The sequence below is a fragment of the Stigmatopora argus genome, chromosome 20, assembly GCF_051989625.1.
Source record: "Stigmatopora argus isolate UIUO_Sarg chromosome 20, RoL_Sarg_1.0, whole genome shotgun sequence".
NCBI lineage: Eukaryota > Metazoa > Chordata > Actinopteri > Syngnathiformes > Syngnathidae > Stigmatopora > Stigmatopora argus.
This window is the reverse complement of record NC_135406.1, coordinates 7465121-7489038: the sequence shown is the minus strand read 5'-3', so window position 1 is coordinate 7489038 and position 23918 is coordinate 7465121. Positions and strand designations below refer to the sequence as shown.

Genomic DNA, 23918 nt, shown 5'->3' with positions numbered 1-23918 from the left:
TGAAAATGGAAGAAGAGCTTGATAGAGAAGTTGAAAATGTGTGTGTTAGAAGGAATGTTGAGAGAGGGCTTGAAAGAGAATGTGTGTGTGTTGAGAGAGGGCTTGGTAGAGAATGGAGTGTGTGTGTGTGTTTTGAAAGGAATGGGGAAAAAGATGCTGAAAAAGAATGGAATGAATTGATGAGTTTGTACGGAGATGTAGAAGCACTGGTTTTCAAAGACGAGCTAAAATTAGACGTAAGTTGGAGAAATAATTTTGTACGTTGAAAGGAAATTTACATTTTACAGGTCAAAAGCGTTTGTCCGTAGCGTTGTAAAAAAAGGAGTGTGATGTCACAGCTAAGGCAGAACTTAAAAAAAGTGAAAGGAGGGAGGTGAGTAGGTGGAGGCGTGGCCCAATACAGAGAGAGGAGGTATGTTTCCCCTCCGCCCTCAGGGAGGAGGTGTGATATATGATCCTCTTGTTCTTAGAGATGTGGCACTAAATAAATCCCCCCCCTCTGGCGAGGGGAGGAAGTTCATGGCGGAGGAGGCTCCTGACATTGATGAGTGGACAGAGTTGTGCGCTTGACACGAGACAGGCCATATAGCAGCTATTGTTGAGGTTCTTCTGGAACCTTTGATCTCTACTGTGTTAAAACTCCAACTTTCCAAATTACATAGTAAAGCCAAACAGGAAGAGATAGAGCAATCCGTCCAGATGTACCAGGCTGTGGTGGGGCTCGAGGTGTTGGTCAATTACATGATGGATACGGTGGTCGCGAGGTTGGTTTCTTTGGTGGCCGGGGAAGAGGGTACTCGGGACAAGGCCAACAAGGCAACTGTTTTATATGTGGCGGTATTGGACACTGGAGACGTGATTGTCCCAGTCAACAGCAGCAACTGCAACAACTGTTCCCACGGCAACCCAAGCACAGCAGTATGGCCCACAACAGCAGCGGCCTACGCGCGGAGGAGGATGAGGCACTGGCAGACCTTGGCGGCCCCCAGCAGCCGGCTCAGTCACCTGGACAATATTACCAGGGCGGAGATGATTATTACGGTCCATGGGATCCTCCACACTCAGAATAGAGGTGCCCGAGAGGCTCCTGTGAATTTGATGGGAAGAGACTTGTTGATGTCTATTGGAGCTACCATCTTATGTGGACCGGATGGCCTCACAGTGACTTTACCAAATGGTGCAAAGATTCCGTGTTCACAACCAATACGAACATGTGCACAGTGGTTGACAATCTATAGGTCACGTCTTGAGCCTGAAACTCCGGCCACTGGGGGACTGTTGTCCGTTTATCACCTGTGGAAACCATTCATTGACTCACTCGGGCCTTACCATCCACCCAAGGATGATTTTCATTGTACGTTGTTTTATGACATAGAAGATGATTTAGTCTATCGAGACCGTTTTCAGAAGGTTCTTGGAACACCCTGGCAGTTGAAAGAATCGAAAAAGTGTGGTACAAAATGCCGGACACATTTCTTTGGCTCGGTCTCCTGGTCATGAGGCTCGCCAGCTCGGTCCAATGGTCACAGCCAGCACCCCTTCACAGATGCGGACACCCCATCATCCGATAAACTAAGCACACGCTGTGCAAACAAAAAGAGGGGGGTCGCCCCTACATCTTACTGCTCCCTTCATACAAAAAACAAAGGGCAGGAAAGACTACCACAAGAGAGACAGAGAGAGTTGACAGTATTGGGATATATTAGTGACAAATTATGGGTCCTCTATTAAACACTGAAATTTAGAATTAGGAAATGGCTAAGTGGAAGGTTAGTTTCTCTAAATTTTAATTGTGGTAAGAGTGAGCTAAAAAAAATGGCTCTTATATTAAATAAACACAAGCTTGGAGCAGAATAGCAATTCAACAAGTGCAATTTAGCTATTTTAGCAAAAAGAGTGATTTGCGATTTAGACTTAAGTATTAAGAATACTTTAGAATATTAATAATCTCAAACATGAAGATAACAATGCAGAAAGACATTCATCCAAATTATTAATAATATCAAACATGAAGATAACAATGCAGAAAGGCATTCATCCAAATTATTAATGATATCAAACATGAAGAAAGCAATGCAGATATGGCATGGATCCAAATTATTAGGTAAAATGTACCTGACAAGTTTAGATAAAATAATTAATTTAGGATAGGCATGATTTCCCTGAGATGGCATAGACATCATGAGATATCTTCAGTGCACGGATGATATTTCATTGTTTTGCCCATCAACAAATGAAATATGCTTTAGCGTGAGTCATATTAATGACTATTAGAATATCACAGATTACAGCAAAAGGTGGTTAGCTGCCAAGGAGCCCCAGACTGGGGATGGCGCTCTCCACTAGTGAAAAATTGCAGACCACTGATGTCTGAAAATGAGTGTGAGCGTGAATGTTTGTTTCAATCAGATATCAAGGTGGAAAATGATTTAGAAATTTGAAATCAATTTTTGATGAAAATTATGGAAAATTGTTTAGTCCAATGAATTTTTTTGGTGTAAATGCAGCAGCAGTACTCCAAATGTGAAATTTGAAGTGGAGAAACAAATCTGCTATGCGAAATTTAGGAGCACTGAGAAAAAAACAAAGACAGTGCATGATATGAAATTCCAAAGTATTATAGTGATAATGGCATCCAAATTGTGTTAACAGAATAATTGACTGAATTGACAAAAGTTTCCATATTTTGTTATGAAATCATTGCGCCTACATAAGGTCAACGGGAAAAAAAATATGGAAATCTAATTTAGTGGAATGTACCAAATGCCGTTATTCACTACACGATTGGAGCTGGATGATGAGGCTAATCTGGCTATCTGCATAAAAGAAAAAAACTTTAAAGGAACACATTGAATTTGGGTTAGAAGGAGACTGTGCTTCCCAACAGAAAACAGACTGGACCAACGGCGGTCCCAGGAGCCTGGGTGCTCAACACAAGTGTTCCTGGCCACCCAGCAGACATGAAAATAGCCGATCCACCTTGTGCACTGTAAGAAGGTTCTCTCAGTTGAAACGTATGAGGAGACAGATAAGATAAACTTTTTGCCGTGATCAGACGGAATGGAAAGCACTCCAATATTGATTGGAAAAATTATTGCTCGAGGAGCAATGCCATAAGTCATAAGGAACTTTTTATATTGGTTTTATTGTCTCCATAAAAAAGAGGAGTGAAAGTGTTTCAATTGAGACCATAGCTTCTACATCCCCCCCGGCGACATCGGATTATTGTCCAGCCCCCCAAGATTTCTCTGGTTAAACCGGCTCCCCAGGGAGCATGGCCTGATCTGCGGGGATTTCAACGCGCACCACCTGACCTGGGATATTCTTGCCAAGACAGATCCCAGGGGTAACGCAATCCATCAATGGGTCGATGACCATGACCTAACTCTCCTTAATGACAGCGTGTGGACACGGACTGCCAGATACCAACAAGGAGCAGGCATGAGTGCCCCCGACCTAACAATCGCTTACCCCACCACGGCCGAACATCTGCAATGGGAACCGATCGACGAGATGACCTTCGACCACAGACCGATTCTGATTAGGTGGAACCATGCTCTCCGTGTCGAATGCCAACAAAGAAGAGTACAACCCAACTTCTCGAAAGCTGACTGGAAGAGGTATCGTACCATCCTCGTAGGTCGCCTACCCTTAATCTCCGCAGCAGCCACAGCCCCGGTAAAGCTCTCCCTCTTAGTGCAACACATGAAAGAGGCAGCAGCACTTACAATACCGGTCAAAGTTATCCGCCAGAAGGAGCTCCCATGGTTGACACAGGACCTGAAGGACCTCATCCGCGAAAGGAATCGACTACGTCGAGACCTCCAACAAAATAGGAAAGAATGGGTAGCACTGTGTCAACAGAACAAAGAAAAAACCAATGAAGCGAAAAGAAACGCATGGCGCTGACACCTCGCCAAGATCGCCGAGACAAAATCTACGGGACAAGCCTGGTCCTTAGTAAAAATCCCTCTCAGGCACCAAAACGCAACAATCTGGTGAGTCCTTTGTCTACAAGAACAAGGAGTACGTGAGTGACCGAGCCAAGGCAACAGCATTTATCAGGGAATATGCCTCGGTCAGCGGACGCAAGAGTGACAAGCGGAGCAGACGAGCAGTGTGTTCTCTATGTACAGCTACCCGCAGACTACTTGGCTCACCGCGACAAGTCCTCGAGCTTCTGTTCACCGATACTGAACTCCAGACAGCGCTGGCCCAACTTAAAGCGGGTAAGGCAGCTGGACCTGACGACATAGCCCCGGACCTTCTGAAAAATCTCCCGGCAAACATCCTCCCCGAACTACTCCATATCGTCAACACCAGCTGGCTAGACGGCTGGTGTCCACAAGCTTGGCGAGTAGCCACCATCATCCCTTTCCTCAAAAAAGGGAAGTCACCAAAGGACGTTGCGAACTACAGACCCTTCGCCCTCACCTCTACGTTTAGCAAAACGATGGAAAGGCTCATCGTGAACCGTCTCGCCTGGTGGTTGGAAGATAAACAGCTTCTCAGCCATTGGCAAGCCGGTTTTTGAAAGGGAAGAAGCACGACGGACCAGGCCCTGCGACTGTCGCAGTTTATCTCTGATGGCTCCCAGTCGACTCAACGACAACGCACGCTTGCAACTTTCTTTGACTTCAGCAAAGCATTCGACCAGGTATGGAGAACAGGTCTCTTACAAAAAATGGCAGACCTGGGGGTCCCCTACCGCTTCATCAGATGGATCGCCAACTGGCTCACAAATCGCACAGCCAGGGTCAGGATCAACAATACCATCGGCAGGAGCAGAACCTTCAAAGAAGGGCTCCCCCAAGGCTCGGTCCTGTCACCCCTCTTATTCATCATCTACATTAATGACCTCCTCGACAAGTTCAACGACTCCACCCTGGTCAGCGCCTATACAGACGATCTGGCTCTTGCTTGTCGGGGTAGGAACAAAGAGGAGGTGGAAAGCAGACTTCAAGCGGAGGTTGAAAAAGTCTGGAGGTGGAGTTCCGAGGCACACCTAAACCTTAACACCACCAAGTGTGAGGCGTCATTTTTTAGCCTGGACTCAGCTGAGGCCAAATGGCAACCAAAGATCTTAATAAATGGCGCCACCCTCAAGCATAACCCCACCCCCACTTTTCTTGGCGTATCTTTTGACCGACAACTCACGTTTGCAGCGCAAGCGAAAAAAGTCCGCCAAACCATGTCCAAAAGAACGAACCTCCTCCGCAAACTCAGTGGCACATCCTGGGGTTGGCAACCAAACGACCTTAGAACGGTGTATATTGCCACCCAGAGAAGTCTTGCGGAGTACGCAGCACCGGCATGGGCCCCCTGGCTGGCCCAAACTCACCTCAAATCCCTTGAAACCGCCCAACTGGAAGCAGCCCGCGCCATAACCCACCACCTCAGGTCTACCCCCACCGAAGCAGTCCTACATGAGGCACATCTCACACCCCTCTCATCCCGCCTCAAGTTACAAGCACTTCTTAAGGCGGATGCCTGGAACCAGCTGCCTCCTTCTGATCCCCGACACCGCCTCCTCCATGAAAACGTTAAAATGCGTTTGCAAAAGAAGCCAGACTGGCGATTATCGACCCTTCCCCGTCTTACCGCTCTCGATCTCCATACCCATTGCACATACTCTTCCCATCCCTGCCCACCCTGGCTATTACCCCCCCCCATCCAAACCGCCTTTACCGCAGTCTCTAAACACAAGTCGACCATCACCCAAAGAGATAAGGCAGAAGAGCTCATCAGAAGCATGGGTAAACCGGACCTACAGATCTTCACAGATGGATCCACCAAAGAAGGCACTGCGGACGGTGGTGCAGGTTTTGTCGTCATTAAGGAGACTGCAATCATCCACCAATGGCATGGTGCCACTGGCAGCCACAGCAGCTCCTACCACTCTGAAAAAGTGGCACTGACCGAGGCACTCTCCTGGCTGAGGGAAACAGCAGACTGGCAGACATCAATTATCCTCAGTGACTGCAAATCGCTGGTCCAAGCTATGGGAAACCCCCATACGCAAGACCCCGCCATTCGGAGACTTCAGGGTGACATTGCCCTTTTCCCTCCGCCTAAGCGACTACAGCTACTGTGGATCCCGGGCCACTACAACATATGCGGAAACGACCTGGCTGATGCCCTAGCTAAACTTGGCTCATTAGATGACCAAACCAATACCCCCCCGGACGCAGCCACAAGACGTGCCATCATCCAACGTGAAGATCGCTCCCCCCCCTCTCCCACGCCCGCCTTTTGCAGACCTACACTACAAAAGTCACAGAGGAAGAACTTGCCCTATCGAAAGGAGACCGCACAGACCTGATTCGTTTCCGCAGTGGACACCACCCCCTGCTCCGCCGTTGGCTCCACCTTGTGGGGAAATCCGACTCGGATCGCTGCCGCCTGTGCGACGAGGAAACTGAGTCGTCTGAACACTTATGGCTCCGCTGTCCGGCCTTAATGACCGAACGCTACCATCGCGGCTTGGGCAACTCCCTGGATGAACTTATCCGTGTTCCAGTGGCAGCTCTAGCGCTGCTGAGGGTAATCCTCAGGCGCCTGAGGTGAAAAAAGAAGAAGAAGAAGAAGAAGAAGATGAGCAGCGGTGCGATCGCTGATAAGACTGCTGCTCGTTGGCATGTGGTCGTGCGTTCTCCGATTGTGAGGACATTTGTGTGCATCATTTTCGGAATATTTTGAAGGGAATAGTACGACAGCAAACAGCCCATCGATAGCGAACGTGAGGGTGGAGTGTTTGTTCTGTTTACGAGTGCGTCGTGTGGAATACAAACCGAAGCCCCCCGCCCCTTTTGTGCGTCTCTCTCTCCCCTCGGCGAAATCCGCCCAATTTTAGTTAGATTAAACACTTTATTTCTATTAAACCACTCGTTATTTATTACTTTGTCAATATATGGCGAATTATAAGAAATAAAAAAAAAATTCAATCCAATATCCTGTTTTTGGTGTTTTTTTCAGAGAGTTGGAACGAATTAATTTGTTTCCCATTCATTTCAATGGGAAACTTTACCTCGAGTTGTTTTGGCCGAGTATGATAATTTTCATTAAAACTTAAATTCTATCACTTCGAATGATGCCAAATGAATAACTTACTTGAATTGGACCATTTTACACTATGTCCATTGTAGATTTGTGTCTCTGACAGTTGGTTTGGTTGCAGGGGACATATTCAGTTTTTATGGCCAAAACATGCTTTTCAGGGGCTGAAAAGCATGTTTTGGCCGAGTATGATAATTTTCATTAAAACTTAATTTCTATCACTTCGAATGATGCCAAATGAATAACTTACTTGAATTGGACCATTCTACACTATGTCCATTGTAGATTTGTGGGCTCTGACAGTTCGTTTGGTTGCAGGGGACATATTCAGTTTTTATGGCCAAAATGTGCTTTTCAGGGGCTGAAAAGCATGTTTTGGCCGAGTATGATAATTTTCATTAAAACTTTATTTCTATCACTTGGAATGATGCCAAATGAATAACTTACTTGAATTGGACCATTTTACACTATGCCCATTGTAGATTTGTGTCTCTGACAGTTGGTTTGGTTGCAGGGGACATATTCAGTTTTTATGGCCAAAATGTGCTTTTCAGGGGCTGGAAAGCATGTTTTGGCCAAGTATGATAATTTTCATTAAAACTTGATTTCTATCACTTTGAATGATGCCAAATGAATAACTTACTTGAATTGGACCATTTTACACTATGTACATTGTAAATGTGTGTCTCTAACAGTTTGTTTGGTTGCAGGGGACAAATTCAGTTTTTATGGCCTTAATGTGCTTTTCAGGGGCTGAAAAGCATGTTTTGGCCGAGTACGATAATTTTCATTAAAACTTAATTTCTATCACTTCGAATGATGCCAAATGAATAACTTACTTGAATTGGACCATTTTACACTATGTCCATTGTAGATTTGTGTCTCTGACAGTTGGTTTGGTTGCAGGGGACATATTCAGTTTTTATGGCCAAAATGTGCTTTTCAGGGGCTGGAAAGCATGTTTTGGCCAAGTATGATAATTTTCATTAAAACTTGATTTCTATCACTTTGAATGATGCCAAATGAATAACTTACTTGAATTGGACCATTTTACACTATGTACATTGTAAATGTGTGTCTCTGACAGTTTGTTTGGTTGCAGGGGACAAATTCAGTTTTTATGGCCTTAATGTGCTTTTCAGGGGCTGAAAAGCATGTTTTGGCCGAGTACGATAATTTTCATTAAAACTTAATTTCTATCACTTCGAATGATGCCAAATGAATAACTTACTTGAATTGGACCATTTTACACTATGTCCATTGTAGATTTGTGTCTCTGACAGTTGGTTTGGTTGCAGGGGACATATTCAGTTTTTATGGCCAAAATGTGCTTTTCAGGGGCTGAAAAGCATGTTTTGGCCGAGTATGATAATTTTCATTAAAACTTAATTTCTATCACTTCGAATGATGCCAAATGAATAACTTACTTGAATTGGACCATTTTACACTATGTCCATTGTAGATTTGTGTCTCTGACAGTTTGTTTGGTTGCAGGGGACAAATTCAGTTTTTATGGCCTTAATGTGCTTTTCAGGGGCTGAAAAGCATCATAAAACTGAATTGATAGAACTAGATAAGGACATTGGATGTTCTCTTGTAACTGTCCTATTGGTGTCTGTCTATAATTTCACAAAAACCTTCACAACCAAATCAAGAACATTAACAATATACAGTGGCACCTCGAGATACAAGCTTAATTCGTTCCGGGACTGAGCTTGTATGTCGATTTTCTCGTAACTCAAACGAACGTTTCCCATTGAAATGAACTAAAAACAATTTAATTCTTTCCAACACTCTGAAAAAACACCAAAAACAGGATATCGGATTGGAAAAAATGTTTTATTTGTTCTAATTTGCCATCTAATAACAAAGTATCAAATTACTAGTGGTTTAATAGAATACTAAAATGTGTTTAATAGAACTAAAATTAGACAGATTTCGCGGAGGGTAGAGAGGGACGGGGGGGGGGGACTTTTTGCACGGCAACACGCTCGTAAAATAACAAACAAATTTAAATGAACTTGGATTATGACGCAGACACTCAAAAATAAATTTAATTTAACATTACACTAAACTTAATTCTTATTTAGTTTTACATTTTTATACCTTTCTTCTCCACCCTGACTTTCACTATCGATGGGCTGTTTGCTTTTGTATTCCCTTCAAAATATTCCGAAAACGATGCACACTAATGTCCTCACAATAGGATAACGCATGACCACTTGTCAACGAGTAGTGTATATAACTCGTATTAGCGATCGCCTCGCCATTCGCAATGACTAACGGGAAGAAATTTTTTTTTAAAAAAAGCAACGCTCCACCCAGTGCTCGCAGAGACATTACAAAGAGGGAGTTGCGGGGATAGAGACAGTGGCCATGATGTTCTTATGAGGAGCATCTCACGTCCGCTGTCTGCTCGTGTATCAAAATTTGTCTCGTATCTCAAGATAAATATTTGCCCGAAATTTTACCCGCATCTCGAATTTCTCATATGTCGGGCCACTCGTATGTCAAGGTACCACTGTATACAGGTGTATGTATATTGAAGGGGGCATGACATAGAATGTTCAGTTCAAGGAAGTAACGTGAAAGGAAGTGATGTTCAGAACTCAGCTTGCAGCATCAACAGCATCGTGTCATCAAAATAGCCGTGTCAGCAGGGTTGAGTCAGCATGGAAATAACGCCGATCCTCCTCTCCTACAGTAAGGCTGCCCCCCATGCACAGGAGAAAAAATTGCCACAAAATGGCCGGAAACAAAACAGACAGAGCGATTGTGATTTCCCTCATTTATTGTACACCTCATAAATATATATTTCTTTCCTCCACAATGAAAAAAGATGTTAAATGGAAAAAGACAAACCAGAAAAAAAATTGGAAATTAGTCCTAATTTTATCGCCAAAATCATTTTCCAAATTTTACAACCTGGAAAAACAAACACAAAACTTCAAATTCCCATAACATGTAATGTAGCAAATCATTACAGTATATCAAACAGAATTTCTTCCTCCCAAAAATATGAAATGAATGTAGCTTACAAAGCTAATTGAAACGATCAAATGAAATTAAACAACATTTAACTTATGCTTTTCTCTATTTGTTGTTTACGGCCAAATTCACAGAAGACTCATCTTAGCAACATGTGACTCTAAAACGACACTCGTCATTTAAATCTTTTGAATATATTCCAACAGACTGAGCAGAAAATGATTCCTGACCAATGTGGGTTATTATGGGTATTTTTAAGGAATTCTTGGGGCGGAATGTTGGACCACAAATTAGGAAAAAATGCTTTTCGTCCCGTGTGGGTTGTTAAGTTTTCTTTTCAGGTTCCCTGAAAATGTTTGAACATTAACTGGGCGGGGAAAAGGAGTTCTCATCAGTGTGGGTTCTTGTGTGGCTTTTTAACTGGTGCGTTTGAGAGAAAGCTTGACCACAAATCGAGCAAAAAAAGGGTTTTTCACCAGTATGGGTTCTTGTGTGTCTTTTTAACCTTGACTTATTTGCGAATGCTTGACCACAAACTGAACAGATAAAGGGTTTTTCACCAGTGTGGGTTCTTGTGTGTATTTTTAAACTTCCCTTCTCTGGGTATCTTTTACCACACACTGCACAGGAAAATGGTTTTTCACCAGTGTGGGATCTCATGTGGACTTTTAAGTTTTGCTTTTGATTGAAAGCTTTACCGCAAATCAAGCACGAAAATGGGTTTTCACCTGTGTGGGTTCTCATGTGGCTTTCTAAGTGGCCCTTTCGAGAGAAAGAGTGACCACAAACTGAGCATGAAAAAGGTTTTTCACCAGTGTGGGTTCTTGTGTGGGTTTTTAAATTCCCCCTTTGTGTAAATGCTTGCCCACAAACTGAGCAGGAAAACGGTTTATCACCACTGTGGGTTCTTGAGTGTATTTTTAAACTTCCCTTCTCTGTAAAACTTTTCCCACAAACTGAGCATGAAAATATTTTTTCACCAGTGTGGGTTCTCGTGTGGGCTTTTAAGCTTTCCATGTATGGGAACGTTTTACCACAAACTGAGCACGTATATGGTTTTTCACCAGTGTGGGTTATCAGGTGTCTTTTTAAGATTCGCTTCTCTACGAATGTTTGACGACAAACTGAGCAGGAAAATGTTTTTTCACCTTTGTGGGTCACCATATGTCTTTTCAAAGTAAACATTTTCCCAAATGTTTTCCCACACTGGGCGCATTTGTAGAGTGTGTCGCCACTGGGTTTTTTCTTAACACCTTCATCGTCCTCGTGGTCATAAAGCAAGTCGTCGCTATCTGATAAAGGGGCAATTAGATTCTCTAGTTGCCATCCTTCTGTTGAGTTGCTGCCATGTGCAGGCTCCGCCCCTTTGCTGGCCACGTCCAGATCATCTTTACTCTTGGAAGGCTCACCAGTTGACCCGATGACATCTTGCTCCTCCTTTTTAATTGGAGGCTCCTCTTCTCTCATATGCTGCTGTTGAGGAAACTGTGACTCCTCCTCCTCTTTAATTTGGGGCCTTGTTGAGGTGTATGCTGGCTCCGCCCCTCTGCTGGCCACGCCCAGATCATCTTTGCTCTTCTTGGGCTCACCAGTTGACCAGGTGAAATCATTTTCCTCCTTTTTGATGGGAAGTAGTTCTTCTCTCTTTTGGTGAATAGGGAACTCTGGCTCCTCCCTTTTGATATGGGGGAGCTCAAATTTCTCTTCAAAGTCACCAGACCCCTGCCCATCAGCACCAAGATCATTTCTGAAAGCTGCAAAACACAAAGATAAATGATATATTTTATCAACTGTCTATCTGACGAGAAGTCCTTTAGGTTAGACTGAGAATTTAAAGTCTTATAGAGCCATACGTCTACTTACAAACTTTTCAGATGCAAATGAGTGCCTTCAAGACATTGGAGAGAATCATCCTCAATCACCTCAGCGCCCTGATGAATGCAGAGCTGGACCCTCTGCAGTTCGCCTATCGTTCAGGCATTGGTGTGGAAGATGCTACCACCTACCTGATGCACAGGTCTCTTTCACACCTGGAGAACGCGGGAAGCACGCTGAGAATGATGTTTTTTGACCTCTCCAGTGCGTTCAACACCATTCAGCCGGTTCTACTGAGAGGGAAACTGGAAGAGGCTGGAGTAAGGAACCACCTAGCCGCATGGATCATCGACTTCCTCACTGACAGACCACAATATGTGAGACTCCAGGACTGTACGTCTGATGTGGTAGCTTGCAGCACGGGGGCCCCACAAGGCACAGTGCTCTCTCCACTCCTCTTCTCCCTCTACACATCGGACTTTAAACATAATACAGACACCTGCCACCTCCAGAAGTTCTCTGACGACACTGCTATTGTTGGACGAGTGACGGACGGGAACGACCTGGAGTACAGGGGAGTCATCACAGCCTTTGTTGACTGGTGTAGGCAAAACCACCTCTACATCAACACCAGTAAGACAAAGGAAATGGTCATCGATTTTCGGAGGAATCCTCAACAGACCACTCAGGTGAACATCCAGGGTACAGACATTGAAATCGTGGAGAATTTTAAGTACCTGGGTGTTCACCTCAACAACAAACTAGACTGGTCCACAAACACAGATGCCCTGTACAAAAGGGGCCAGAGCCGCCTCTACCTACTGAGGAGTCTACGGTCCTTTGGAGTGTGCAGGTCACTGCTGAGGACTTTCTACGACACTGTGGTGGCATCTACAGTGTTTTATGCAGTGCTTTGTTGGGGATGCGGGAGCACGGAGAGGGACAGGAACAGGCTGAATAAGCTGGTCAGGAGGGCCAGCTCTGTTCTGGGCTGTCCTTTGGACTCTGTGGAGGAAGTGGGAGAGCGGAGGATGCTGAGCAGGATGATGTCCATCATGGACAGCACCTCCCACCCCCTGCATGAGTCTGTGGAGTCCCTCCGAAGCTCCTTTAGCAATAGACTGCGGCACCCTCATTGCAGGAAGGAGCGCTTCCGCAGATCCTTCCTCCCATCAGCTGTCAGGCTCTTTAACAAAAAAATGGCTGGGTGTTAAGACCTACCGTATGCATGCATGTACATTTATGTGTATGTATGTATGTATGTATATATGTGCTAAGCAACACGCTTATTTAATTATATATTTATTCATGTATTTATTTCTTGACCTACTTATTACCTATCTATTTATGTCTAAAATGCCTTTCCTATTCCTGCATCCTCACCCTCTTGCCACTGGAACAACGAAATTTCCCGAATACGGGATGAATAAAGTTATCCAATCCAATCCAATTGTTTGAACGCTGCTCTCGTTGTTTAGTGCATCTACATCTCTATTTTTTGAATGTTCAATTTAGAGCATGCAAATAAGTGTTATGTCACTCAAGCATGTAGCCAAAAATGGAGGGCGAGTAGCAGGAATGACTCTTGAACGCCTCTGGGAGGCGCTCGCGCTTTGCGTAATTTGAAAAATACATTGTTTGTTTGTGATAAGGATACAATAAAAGGAAAGCTACTGTTTAATGCCGTTGTTAAGTATTAACACACGTTGAGACTCATCATTTCCCTCCTAGAGTGGTTATATTTAAATAGAATTATAATTTATTACGTCTTTCTTCGAATGGTGCTAGTGCGAATTCATGAAAATGTACGGTACGCTACTATAGTTTGGTGTCAATAGAATACCTTTAAGGGAATATATGGAAATAAAAAGTGTACCCACCATCTAGTCTATGAAGAACAACTTTTTCGTGCGTTATGTTGCAAACTGTCGATTGCTCGTGAGTTGAATGCTCCTGTTTGACCTCAAAAAGTTCCTCCTGGAGCTTTGGGCGTTGTGTTCTTGCCGACATTTCCACACGTGAATTCTGATGATGATGGCGGCGGCTTTGATAGCTGCTATCTAGGCTGAGCTAAAATAGCCAGGAAACCTACAACGAGTTCTTAGTCGACCCTTTCCTTTATAGCTGCTAGCTAAGCTTAAGCATAAACAAGCACTTCAGCGACTTATTTATTTGATATCTGCTAGCTATGCTGAGCTAAAATAGCCAGGAAACCTACGAGTTCTTCGTCGACTTGTTCCTTTGATAGCTGCTAGCTAAGCTAAAGCATAAACAAGCTCTTCGACGACTTGTTCCTTTGATAGCTGCTAGCTAAATTAAGCTAAAGTATAAACAAGCTAGTCAACGACCTGTTTATTTGCTAGCTGCTAGCTGGGCTAAGCAAAAGCAGGTTTTGCTGATAAATAGCGATGGAACGAGCGACGCTGGTGCGTCAGCACTGTGCCGATAGCTCAAGAGAGAAAGCCCACATTGGGGCGTGTAAAGCTTTAAAAAGAATCACGTGACCGGTACAGGGAAAGTATCGTTTGGCCAAAGTGTGTTAATACATTCACAGTTTAAAGAAATAAACTGTTTCAAAGTGTCGTGGGTCTGTTGGACGGACTTTGGCGTAAATATGGCTCGCTCTAAGAAGTTTCCCCCAGTGTGGAATCATTTTGATCGTGTGAGGCAAAACGAAATAATCACTTTTATTTCACATGATTTACCAGTTAACAAAAATGTGGACATAAGTTAAAAAATGTAACTCAAATTTGATTTATCTTACTATAAACTCCGTTTGGAATTTGAAAAAAAACATGGATTTTTTTTTACCTGCAATAAATTTATAACTACTGCAGGGGTCACTATTGGATGACCAACACGGTTTCAATACAGTGCCGGCACAACGTGTCAATACAATCCTTGAGATACCATCGTCCCATCACTAAGGTATATCCTTCCAAATTCAAAGGTGACAAAAAAGAGAAGCGTTATTTGCTAAGATTTAAAACTAAGAGGAAAATAAATATTAATTTGAACAATTTGACAAATTCATATATAAAAGATGTTCTCTCTACAAGTGTGAAAATACGGTAACTTCATGTCTGAAATTAACGGTAAATTGTTTTTATCTCTTTGATGTTGAAGGGGATGATAATTGGTAGATATGTAACTAGATTTTTATTTTATGTGTAACTATTAGAAAAAAACATTAAGACAGTTTTATTGGAGATGATAGACAAACTACAAAGGGAATGTAATGTTAAATGTTTGCAAAAAACTACTAGATTGGGGTATTATTCATTTCAAACAACTGCGCGATACACATTATTGAATGAATTTGGAGTTCTTGATTAGCATGCATTTTATGTGGCTTAATTGCTGTAAAGGGTACAGGCTTAATATATTAATCCTTGTGAACAGGGGGGAGATGGTGGTTCAATTCTATTTAAAAATATACATTTATTCATTTGTTTCTGAATGTGAATGTAACTATTGCAGGGAACAAGAGATATGTTTATGCCAGGCTGGAGAGGTGGTTTTTAAACTCCTGTAAAGAATCCAGATTGGTTTTCCTTTTGTGTTTTTTCCCTTTTTTGTATTAAGTTATCCAATCCTATATACAACCATACGTACATACATATATCTATATATGTACAACGAAGCAAAAGCACAAAGTACAAAGCAAATCAAAGTAAATGGGATCATTAAGAATCACCAAATCAGATCATTAAGACAGAAAAGCAGCAAAAACACAAAACGAGCAAGAGTGGACGAAGCTACTGCCGCCGGCTGCCACTTGAACGGCGCCATCTTGGTTGCGGTAGCTAAAACGGATACAGACTCATAAAGACGTTGTAAAGTTGGACAAAAACTGGAACCACACACAGGAAGTCTTCCACAAGATGGGGAACTTCTGCAGACTGTGACCGAGGTAGAGAATATGCAGAGTCACTCTTCCAAGTTTATCCGCACAGTTCCTCAGTAGTCTGGAGCTGAAGACAACAGTAGTGGGGTAGAACTCCTCAAATCTGTTTCCGGCCTGGTAAGCGCCGACAGCTCTTCCATCTTATCCCATGATGGAATGGTTGGTCAGAAGCGTTGCTTCTTCTCCCGGCACTTTTGCCCAGCTCCGAATTTCCTGCGGTATTGAGGTGTTGCTCCTTCTGCTGCGTATTGTAACAGCTAGTCCCATGTGTATGACAGCATAGGCATGGTTGAATGGTTCCCAAAAAAGAAGTAGCCGAAAGAAGCCAGGCTCACAGAACAAAGAAAGTTGTAAAAACATTAATGTAAAAAATATAAAGTACAAAGTAAAGTAAAGACGAATGTATTAAGAAATATTCAAATGTAATTTTAAAAAAGATAGAAGGGCTGTAAAACACGAAAAACATAAGAATATACAGAGCTACTGTCACTGGCTTCCGCGTGACGACGCTATCCTGGGGAAAAAAATGTATGCTGAATGAAGTCAATGTGGCGCTTTGCTTTCATATTACAGCAAAAAGAGTGGCACCTCGACGCTGAGCAGGCATTTAAACAAGCTGGACTGGCAAAAATGATGATCGTCAATCGATTTATTATATCAAATGTGAATGTTTATACAGTCTTGTTTAACTTAGATTTTGTAACAAAAGAAAGGCTTTAATTTGTTAATTTAAATCACCCCTCATCCTCATGAATAATATATGAAATTTCAGATTCACTTCTGTCGTTTCAATCATTAAACTTAGGAACTTCAAGAGTTAGTATATGTATTTGGACAAATAGAGGGGTTTGCATCTCTCATGGAGATACTGCAATACCAGGATGATGCGTGTAGTGGAAGGATCAAGCTCCTATTCCATCACCTAGTCCCAAATATCAATTTAATATATGGTCCCCATTTAGGAGACATAACAGATATTAAACGGATAAGAACAGATACTACACTTGATCTTAGTCAAAAGGCCGAGAAGCGATATTCCTTAAACAGACGCGAAGGACGACTTCATTCCAGATAATTCAACCTAAAGTAGTGGAAACACACGTCGGATGTCAATAGTAACATACATTTACATATACAACAAACTACAATGACACACGTTTAGTGTGATAACAGGGGAACTCATCTCATCCCATTTTCTGAACCGCTTTATCCTCATTAGGGTTTGCAGGGGGTGCTGGAGCCAATCCCAGCTGTCTCCGGGCCAGAGGCGGGGGACACCCTGAATCGGTGGCCAGCCGATCGCAGGGCACAAGGAGACGGACAACCATGCACTCTCACACCCATACCTTGGGGCAATTTAGCGTGTCCAATCAGCCTACCATGCATGTTTTTCTGAATGTGGGAGGAAACCCACACAGGGAGAACATGCAAACTCCACACAGGTGGACGTTACCTGGATTGCTGCACTTGTCATAAAGCGAATTGGACGAGATTGAGTTTGTTCTTTTTCATACCAACCTGCACAACCCCCCCTGGTGGAATTATATTTGTCATAAAAAGGAATTATTAACATTTAGGCATAATGGAATTAGATTGTGTGCAAATATATTATAAAAAGGGGGAATGTCAGGATTATTTCATATTATAAGTTTGCTTGCAACAAAGAATATGCTTTGCTTACTATTAAACTTACTTTGCTATATTTGCTTAAAGTAAAATGATGTATAAATATTTTGCTCCTGATAACCTAAGTTAGACTAAACAAAGAGAAGCCAAACGCCTTGGACTACTTGGAGCGGACTAAACAAAGATGATCCAGAACACCTTGAACTGCACCTGCATCCACCACAGACACACCCATAAAAATTCCAGACTTTCATTTGTCACCTCAACGGGAGATTCTTGGCTCAGACTTCCATCGCAGCAAACCCCAAATCTGGCCTTTTGTTGGAATCTTTCGATTCCAAAAGGGGGACTGAAGGGTGCATTTGAAACGTAAGAAAGTTCAGTACCATAAAAACACGTACACCGTGCATCACCATCAGCAAGACTGCTGATAACCACAGCGTCAGCGGCTCCCCAGCTGTCTACAGGGTTGTGTCAGCATGAAGATAACCCTGAGCCTCCCATAGATAAACTCTCTTCTTCCCATCTGGACCCTCAATGAGATAGAAGCCATTATTTGTATCGCATTGACAGTCACATAGCGCTATGTTTATTAAACTCGACGAGTTGTTGTCACATTTCTGCCGGTTGCCATTAATTAGCTCTTAAACCATTTGGACAAACATGCAAGTGATTAACCCTAAGGTAATGTGGCCGAGCGGTCCAAGGCGCTGGATTTAGGCCCCAGTCTCTCAGGAGGTGTGGGTTCAAATCCCATCACTGCCAACAGCACATGATTATTGTTCTTTCACCAATTTTGTTATACGCAGCTGTGTATGATGACAATAAAGGCTTTTGATTTGACTTTTTGAACAACCAACAGACTTTTACTCTTCAGGCGGTATGGAAGATGAATGAATGATCGTGCAAATTCCTGCTCTACTTGTGAAAAATTCAGGTTACGAAACATCTTCTGGAACCAATTATTTTCTTAAGTAGATGTAACACTGCATTGGTTTATCATGGTATTAAATTCCTTTATCTTAGATCCATGTGTATGGCACAACCCCAACCACCACTACTACTACTACTACTACCACCACCACTACTACTACTACTACCACCACTACTACTACTACTACTACCACCACCACTACTACTACTACTACCACCACTACTACTACTACTACTACCACTACTACTACTACTACTACCACTACTACTACTACTACTACTACTACTACTACTACTACTACCACTACCACTACTACTACCATTACTACTACTACTACTACTACTACTACTACTACCACTACTACTACTACTACTACCACTACTACTAATACTACTACCACTACTACTACTAATACTACTACCACTACTACTACCAGTACTACTACTGCTACTACCACTTCTACTACTACTACTACCACTACTACTACTACCACTACTACTACTAATACTACTACTACTACTACTACCACTACTACTACTACTACTACTGCGCCTTAATGTGCATAATATATAAAACCAATTTTAATAAAAGCCATTCTTTGAAGGTGCGGCTTTTATGTTGATATTAGTACACATACACGACACCCTCTGATCTCGCCGCCAGGTGGTCACGTGGTTCACGCCGGCCCAGATAGTTCCAAACACAACCAGCCCTACAGTGTATTTCTAAAGGGACGGAGAGCAACAATTGCCACATTTCATGGTAAAAACACCTGACTTTGTTAAATGAAGTAGTGATAAAGTACCATGTAATATGTCAATTGAATGATCAATTAACACTTGATTATAAACCCACTGCTTAGTTCATGAATGTTTTAACTTATATTACTCTGAAGATGAGATTTTTCTGTAAACAGGTTCCAGATGTTTGCTTCCCATTTTTAACTTTGTATTTAAAAAAAAAATCTATTTGGTATTCAGCTTTTCAAAGCATCATTTTGTTAGAGATTATAAAAATGTGATTTGTAGAGAAGTGCTATTTTATTCTAGTATTATTTTGAGTTGTGCCTTTGTTCAGACCTTTTTTGTTTTGTAGTCACACTAGTGAGACACCTTATTCCTATTCTATTCGTGGTAAAAAAAAATCAGGGCACCATGTGACTCCACCCTGTTTTCATTAGTACTGTTTCACCAGATTTAATTCACCTATGAAGTTACATGCCTCGATCCTAGGCCTTCCTACATGCCCGGTCAAAAAAAATCACTGTTCTTTTCACTTTTTATTTTACTTGTCTTTTTTTTATTACTTTGATACTGCTGAAAAATCTGCTCTGCAGAGATACAAATCTAGAATATACTTTTTACTTCATGCTGATGTAATCAATTGTCACTTTTCATGGGCAATATTTGAAGCAAATGACCAACTATGCAAGGAATTAAATATAATTAAGCAATTATAGACTTTTAATCATTGGAATCAATATTGCAAAAAATAACTATAGCTCTATAGCTATCGTAAATTAAGGTGTGTTGTTGGAATTATGTTTAAAAAGTGCCTTCTAAATTATAGACCCCTTCAAGGATTTTTTTTCAATTTCCATTACTATTTATTTCAAATGTGCAGAAAGTCCAACTCCCTAAAACAAAAGGGCACACACATTTAAAACACATAATAAAAGTAGCTCACATTTGTCAATACCACAAATCCATTTCACACAAAAACTCAATTCACCTATAACAATCCTCTTTTCTCAAAAAGTAAAACCCAGTAAATAAGCTTCCTGTGTTCAATGAGTACTGTTGTGTTCAATAGATTCAGTTTTTCATTGAGTTACTTTAACTTGTACGATTAGAAAACTACTCTTGTTTCTCTTTAAATCAAACAAATCTTTCTTTCACCTTTTTAAGATTTCTGTGGTTAAGAACTTCCAAGCGCCGAGTCTAGTGTGGCCGAGCGGCCCAAGGTGTTTCTCCATGACAAAGCCTTGATTCATTACGTTCATGTCAAATTCATTCATTCATTTTCTGTACCCTCTGCCTCATTCACATTGAATGTCAGAAAATGATGATCATCAATAATCATATAATCAATGTATTTTAAGTTTATGTAGAATAGTTTTTTACTGGACGGTATTTTCTTGGCTCCTTTTCTGAAGTTTCAGATGAGGAGTTGTGGTACAAGTTACATACATTGATGCAAAACAGAATCATCGTCTTCAACACCACAGTAATCAGCGAAAACATTTGAAGTTTATTTACAAGGTTTCGATTTATGAGAGAGGAGGATTGTTGTGATATGGGAATCGAGTCTGTGTGAAATGAGCTTGTGGTATTTTCAAATGGGATGTACTTTTATTCTATTTCTTTTAAATGTGTAGGTCCTTTAGAATTTTCTCTTTTAGCAATTGGGAAAAGCAACTGTAATGTGTCACTGTCAATCATGAGTTACTGAAAATGGACATTTGAAATAAATAAATCGTACTGCAAAATGAAACATTTCTCGAAGGTGTCTATAACCCAAAAGAGACTTTTTAAACAATTTCCAAAACGGGCCGTAATTTGTGACTCATAGTCATGTTTTAGTATACACTTCTGCAATATTGAATACTTAGTGAAAGTATTGATAAATGTCTGATAAACATTCATAATTATTTAGTTACATTTACATTTACTAACCGAGTGGTTAGCACGTTGGCCTTACAGTTCCGAGGTCATGGGTTCAAAATACACACAAGAACCCACACAGGTGAAAAACCATAGTCAGGACGAATGTACTCAATGGACGTTTTCCACTTTTAGTCCTTTGCGTGTGTTTTTATCTAATCCAAGAGTGTTGGCTCAGCAGATTTAACTCGTCAGTGACGTTAAATGGCGATCTGACAAAAGTAAACACATTATAAGATATTTTCCCAGTTCATTTTCGTTCATTTTCACTTTTTGAACTTGTGTTTTCTGTTTATTTCTTAACTACTATCGCCTTTTTTTTAAATATAAGAAAATGTGAAATGTGAATTTCATTGCAGGGTTCAAACTTAGTCAGGACCACCGATTTTTCTCCTGTTCACAACTAACTGGGATAGGCCCCAACAACCACACGATCCCCATGACGATAAGAAATACAGAAGATGAACAAATGAACCTTTTACACCCCCCCTCATGTAATCAAAAAGTTCCCCTTTTTAACAAGACATGCAACCATTCCATAAACGTGTAGGCAAATCCAATCATTGTAACAACCAACCACATCTACTCGAATGTAAAATAATAAAAACTAGCTTCATAAGATATTGCAAGGCTGGCGAAAAAGACACAAAGAGCCAAATTTTTAAACTGTCAGACTGAACCCTTATGGTCCCCTAAAATTATAAACACGTTGTTGATTCGTTTCCTGTCTCTTATGTCTTACACTCTACTGTGACCATGAAAAAAAAGTGCTAAAACAGTGAAATTCGCTGCATTCATCTGTTGAAGGCATTTTTTTTATTGATAATACGGTTCCAGACTCTGGGTTAAAAGTTCTCTTTAGAGTTTTTGTCCGAACATTGTCACCTACCGGAAATGTATCTTGATGAAAATATTTGGAAAAACTCAAATCTGGTGCTGTGGTTTTTGCTTGTTTTAAGCATGTGCTGCTCCCGCTCTGACAAAGAAGTGGGCTGTATTTGAAGAAGTTCTTCAATTGCACAGTCATCACTGACATTAAAGTTCGCTGACCAGAATGTCAGATGTTTGATGTTTGATATAGCTTTCGCGAAAATGTATAAACTACCATTTCAGATGATCATGCTAGATCAAAATGATAGTGCATTTTTTTTAATCTCAGCTATGATTTTGCATTCAAATATTTTTTTTCTTTGATTGAAGAGTTTTTTTTTATTATAGTGAGGTTATGAATTGTTTGAATGCACATCAATATTTAGACCAAGGGATTTCTTTTTATTGAATAATAAGACAATAATTACAAATAGAATCAATGTACCTCCATTAATGTAGTTTAACAATATACTCGTGATGAAAAAATAATCCAGAATTATCAGAGAAGAGTTATTTTTTCAATGATCCACAAACTGGTTCTTTTTAATTCTGCTGGGCAAAATGCCACCCACCTACTACTTCATGTTTGGCAACTAGCACCTTATTAGGCTACTGTAGCACCATCTTTGCAGTGATGTGAACGACTGTTAAAGGAAGAGCACTCTGTCTTCCTTCTCGGGTCCGATTAATTTCGGATATACAGGCTGGAGGCGAGAAACAGTGACTTCAAAGCTTTTATTACAGAATATTCTGAGCACAGGTGAACCACAGGCAAGGCTGTCGTCCACAAATGCGCCGAGACAGACAACATACATTCATTCACCTTTATTCTCTCAAGAGGGTGGTACCGAAACCGAACAGGGATGGGATTTTCCCCTACTTCAGACAGTAAGCTATTTGTTATGAACCGGCAAATAGAAGATAACGACAATGTTGCAAGTCTTCCAGGATAAGGCATTTGTTATGAACCGGCAAATAGAAGATAACGACAATGTTGCAAGTGTTCAAGGACACATCTGGCTACAGGACAGAGCTCTACAAAGGAGAAGCTTGAGACTCATGGAGTCATGACTATAAACAGGCAAAATACACATTTCAATATGAGACCCACTTCACGACCCAGCTATTTGCAAAGCCCCTTTTTTTAGGCAATTAATCAAATATTTGTCCCAATAATATTGGGACAAATATTCGATATATATATATATATATATATATATATATATATATATATATATATATATATATATATATATATATATATATATATATATATATATATATATATATATACATATATCAGTGGCGGGCCGTCAGGGCCTTCAAGGCCTTCTCTGCTGGCCTCGGAAATATCTGAATCATATTATATTTTGTCCATCAATACTTATTATTCCAAATGGTCTGTTAGCTTCCTTTCATTGCTTTCCCCCCTGGTTAAACTGCTTCCAGATGTGTGTTTTCATATTGAAGCATTTAACCAATCACATTTCAGCCATTATTTGTTGCCAGATCAGATCTGCCTCAAAGCCTTCACAATCAGTTCTTGCGGGCTCTGCTGCATTCAACTAGACTGTTGCTTTTAACCAATCAGATTTCGAGTTGGCAACCCCACAATGATCTTTCAAACTATGATTGGCTAGTAGGCGGGCCAAAGCAGTACCCGAGGCAGCCGAGATCGCAAACCCCACTCACAATGGCCGACAGAAGCAAAAACAAATGGATTCTGTTTGCTCCCAAAGCTATTTTCCAGACGGACTTTTCCAGAAAAAAATGGACATCGTTAAGAAAGGGCGGTCAACTCCGACGCTAGCAAGCCTGTTACAGCCGGGAAAATGGTGTGTGCGGCACTTTCAGCGCGCTAACTTAGCTCCACAAGCAAATAGTATATTGTTGTGTTGATTTAAAGCTATTTTCAAAATGGACTATGCCGGAAATATGACAAGACAGGCTCGACTTTCATCATTAGCTTCGATGGCGATAGGAAAGAAGGAAGAAAGAAAGGAGGATGGATATTGTGTAAAAACGATTTTTGGTGAGTAAAATCAATTGAAAAGCAATG

The 23918-nt window shown here is 41.4% G+C and overlaps 2 protein-coding genes and 2 non-coding genes across 5 annotated transcripts in view; 2 read left to right on the top strand and 2 right to left on the bottom strand.

Moving 5' to 3' along the window:
• The window catches only part of LOC144065881 (uncharacterized), a 155121-nt gene that overhangs the window by 120391 nt on the left and 10812 nt on the right, over positions 1 to 23918 (top strand). The window lies entirely within an intron of this gene.
• Positions 9828 to 14329, bottom strand: LOC144065914 (uncharacterized). The gene is made up of 2 exons (XM_077589152.1): positions 13740 to 14329; positions 9828 to 11798 (listed from the first exon to the last, which is right to left on the bottom strand). The coding sequence occupies exons 1-2, from the start codon at positions 13867 to 13869 to the stop codon at positions 10408 to 10410; spliced, it is 1521 nt and encodes a 506-aa protein (XP_077445278.1). The 5' UTR covers positions 13870 to 14329; the 3' UTR covers positions 9828 to 10407.
• LOC144066381 (U2 spliceosomal RNA) lies at positions 16610 to 16800 on the bottom strand. The gene has a single exon (XR_013297554.1). It is a non-coding gene; the product is annotated as a U2 spliceosomal RNA (small nuclear RNA).
• On the top strand, positions 18076 to 18157 carry trnal-uag (transfer RNA leucine (anticodon UAG)). Its single transcript has one exon. It is a non-coding gene; the product is annotated as a tRNA-Leu (tRNA).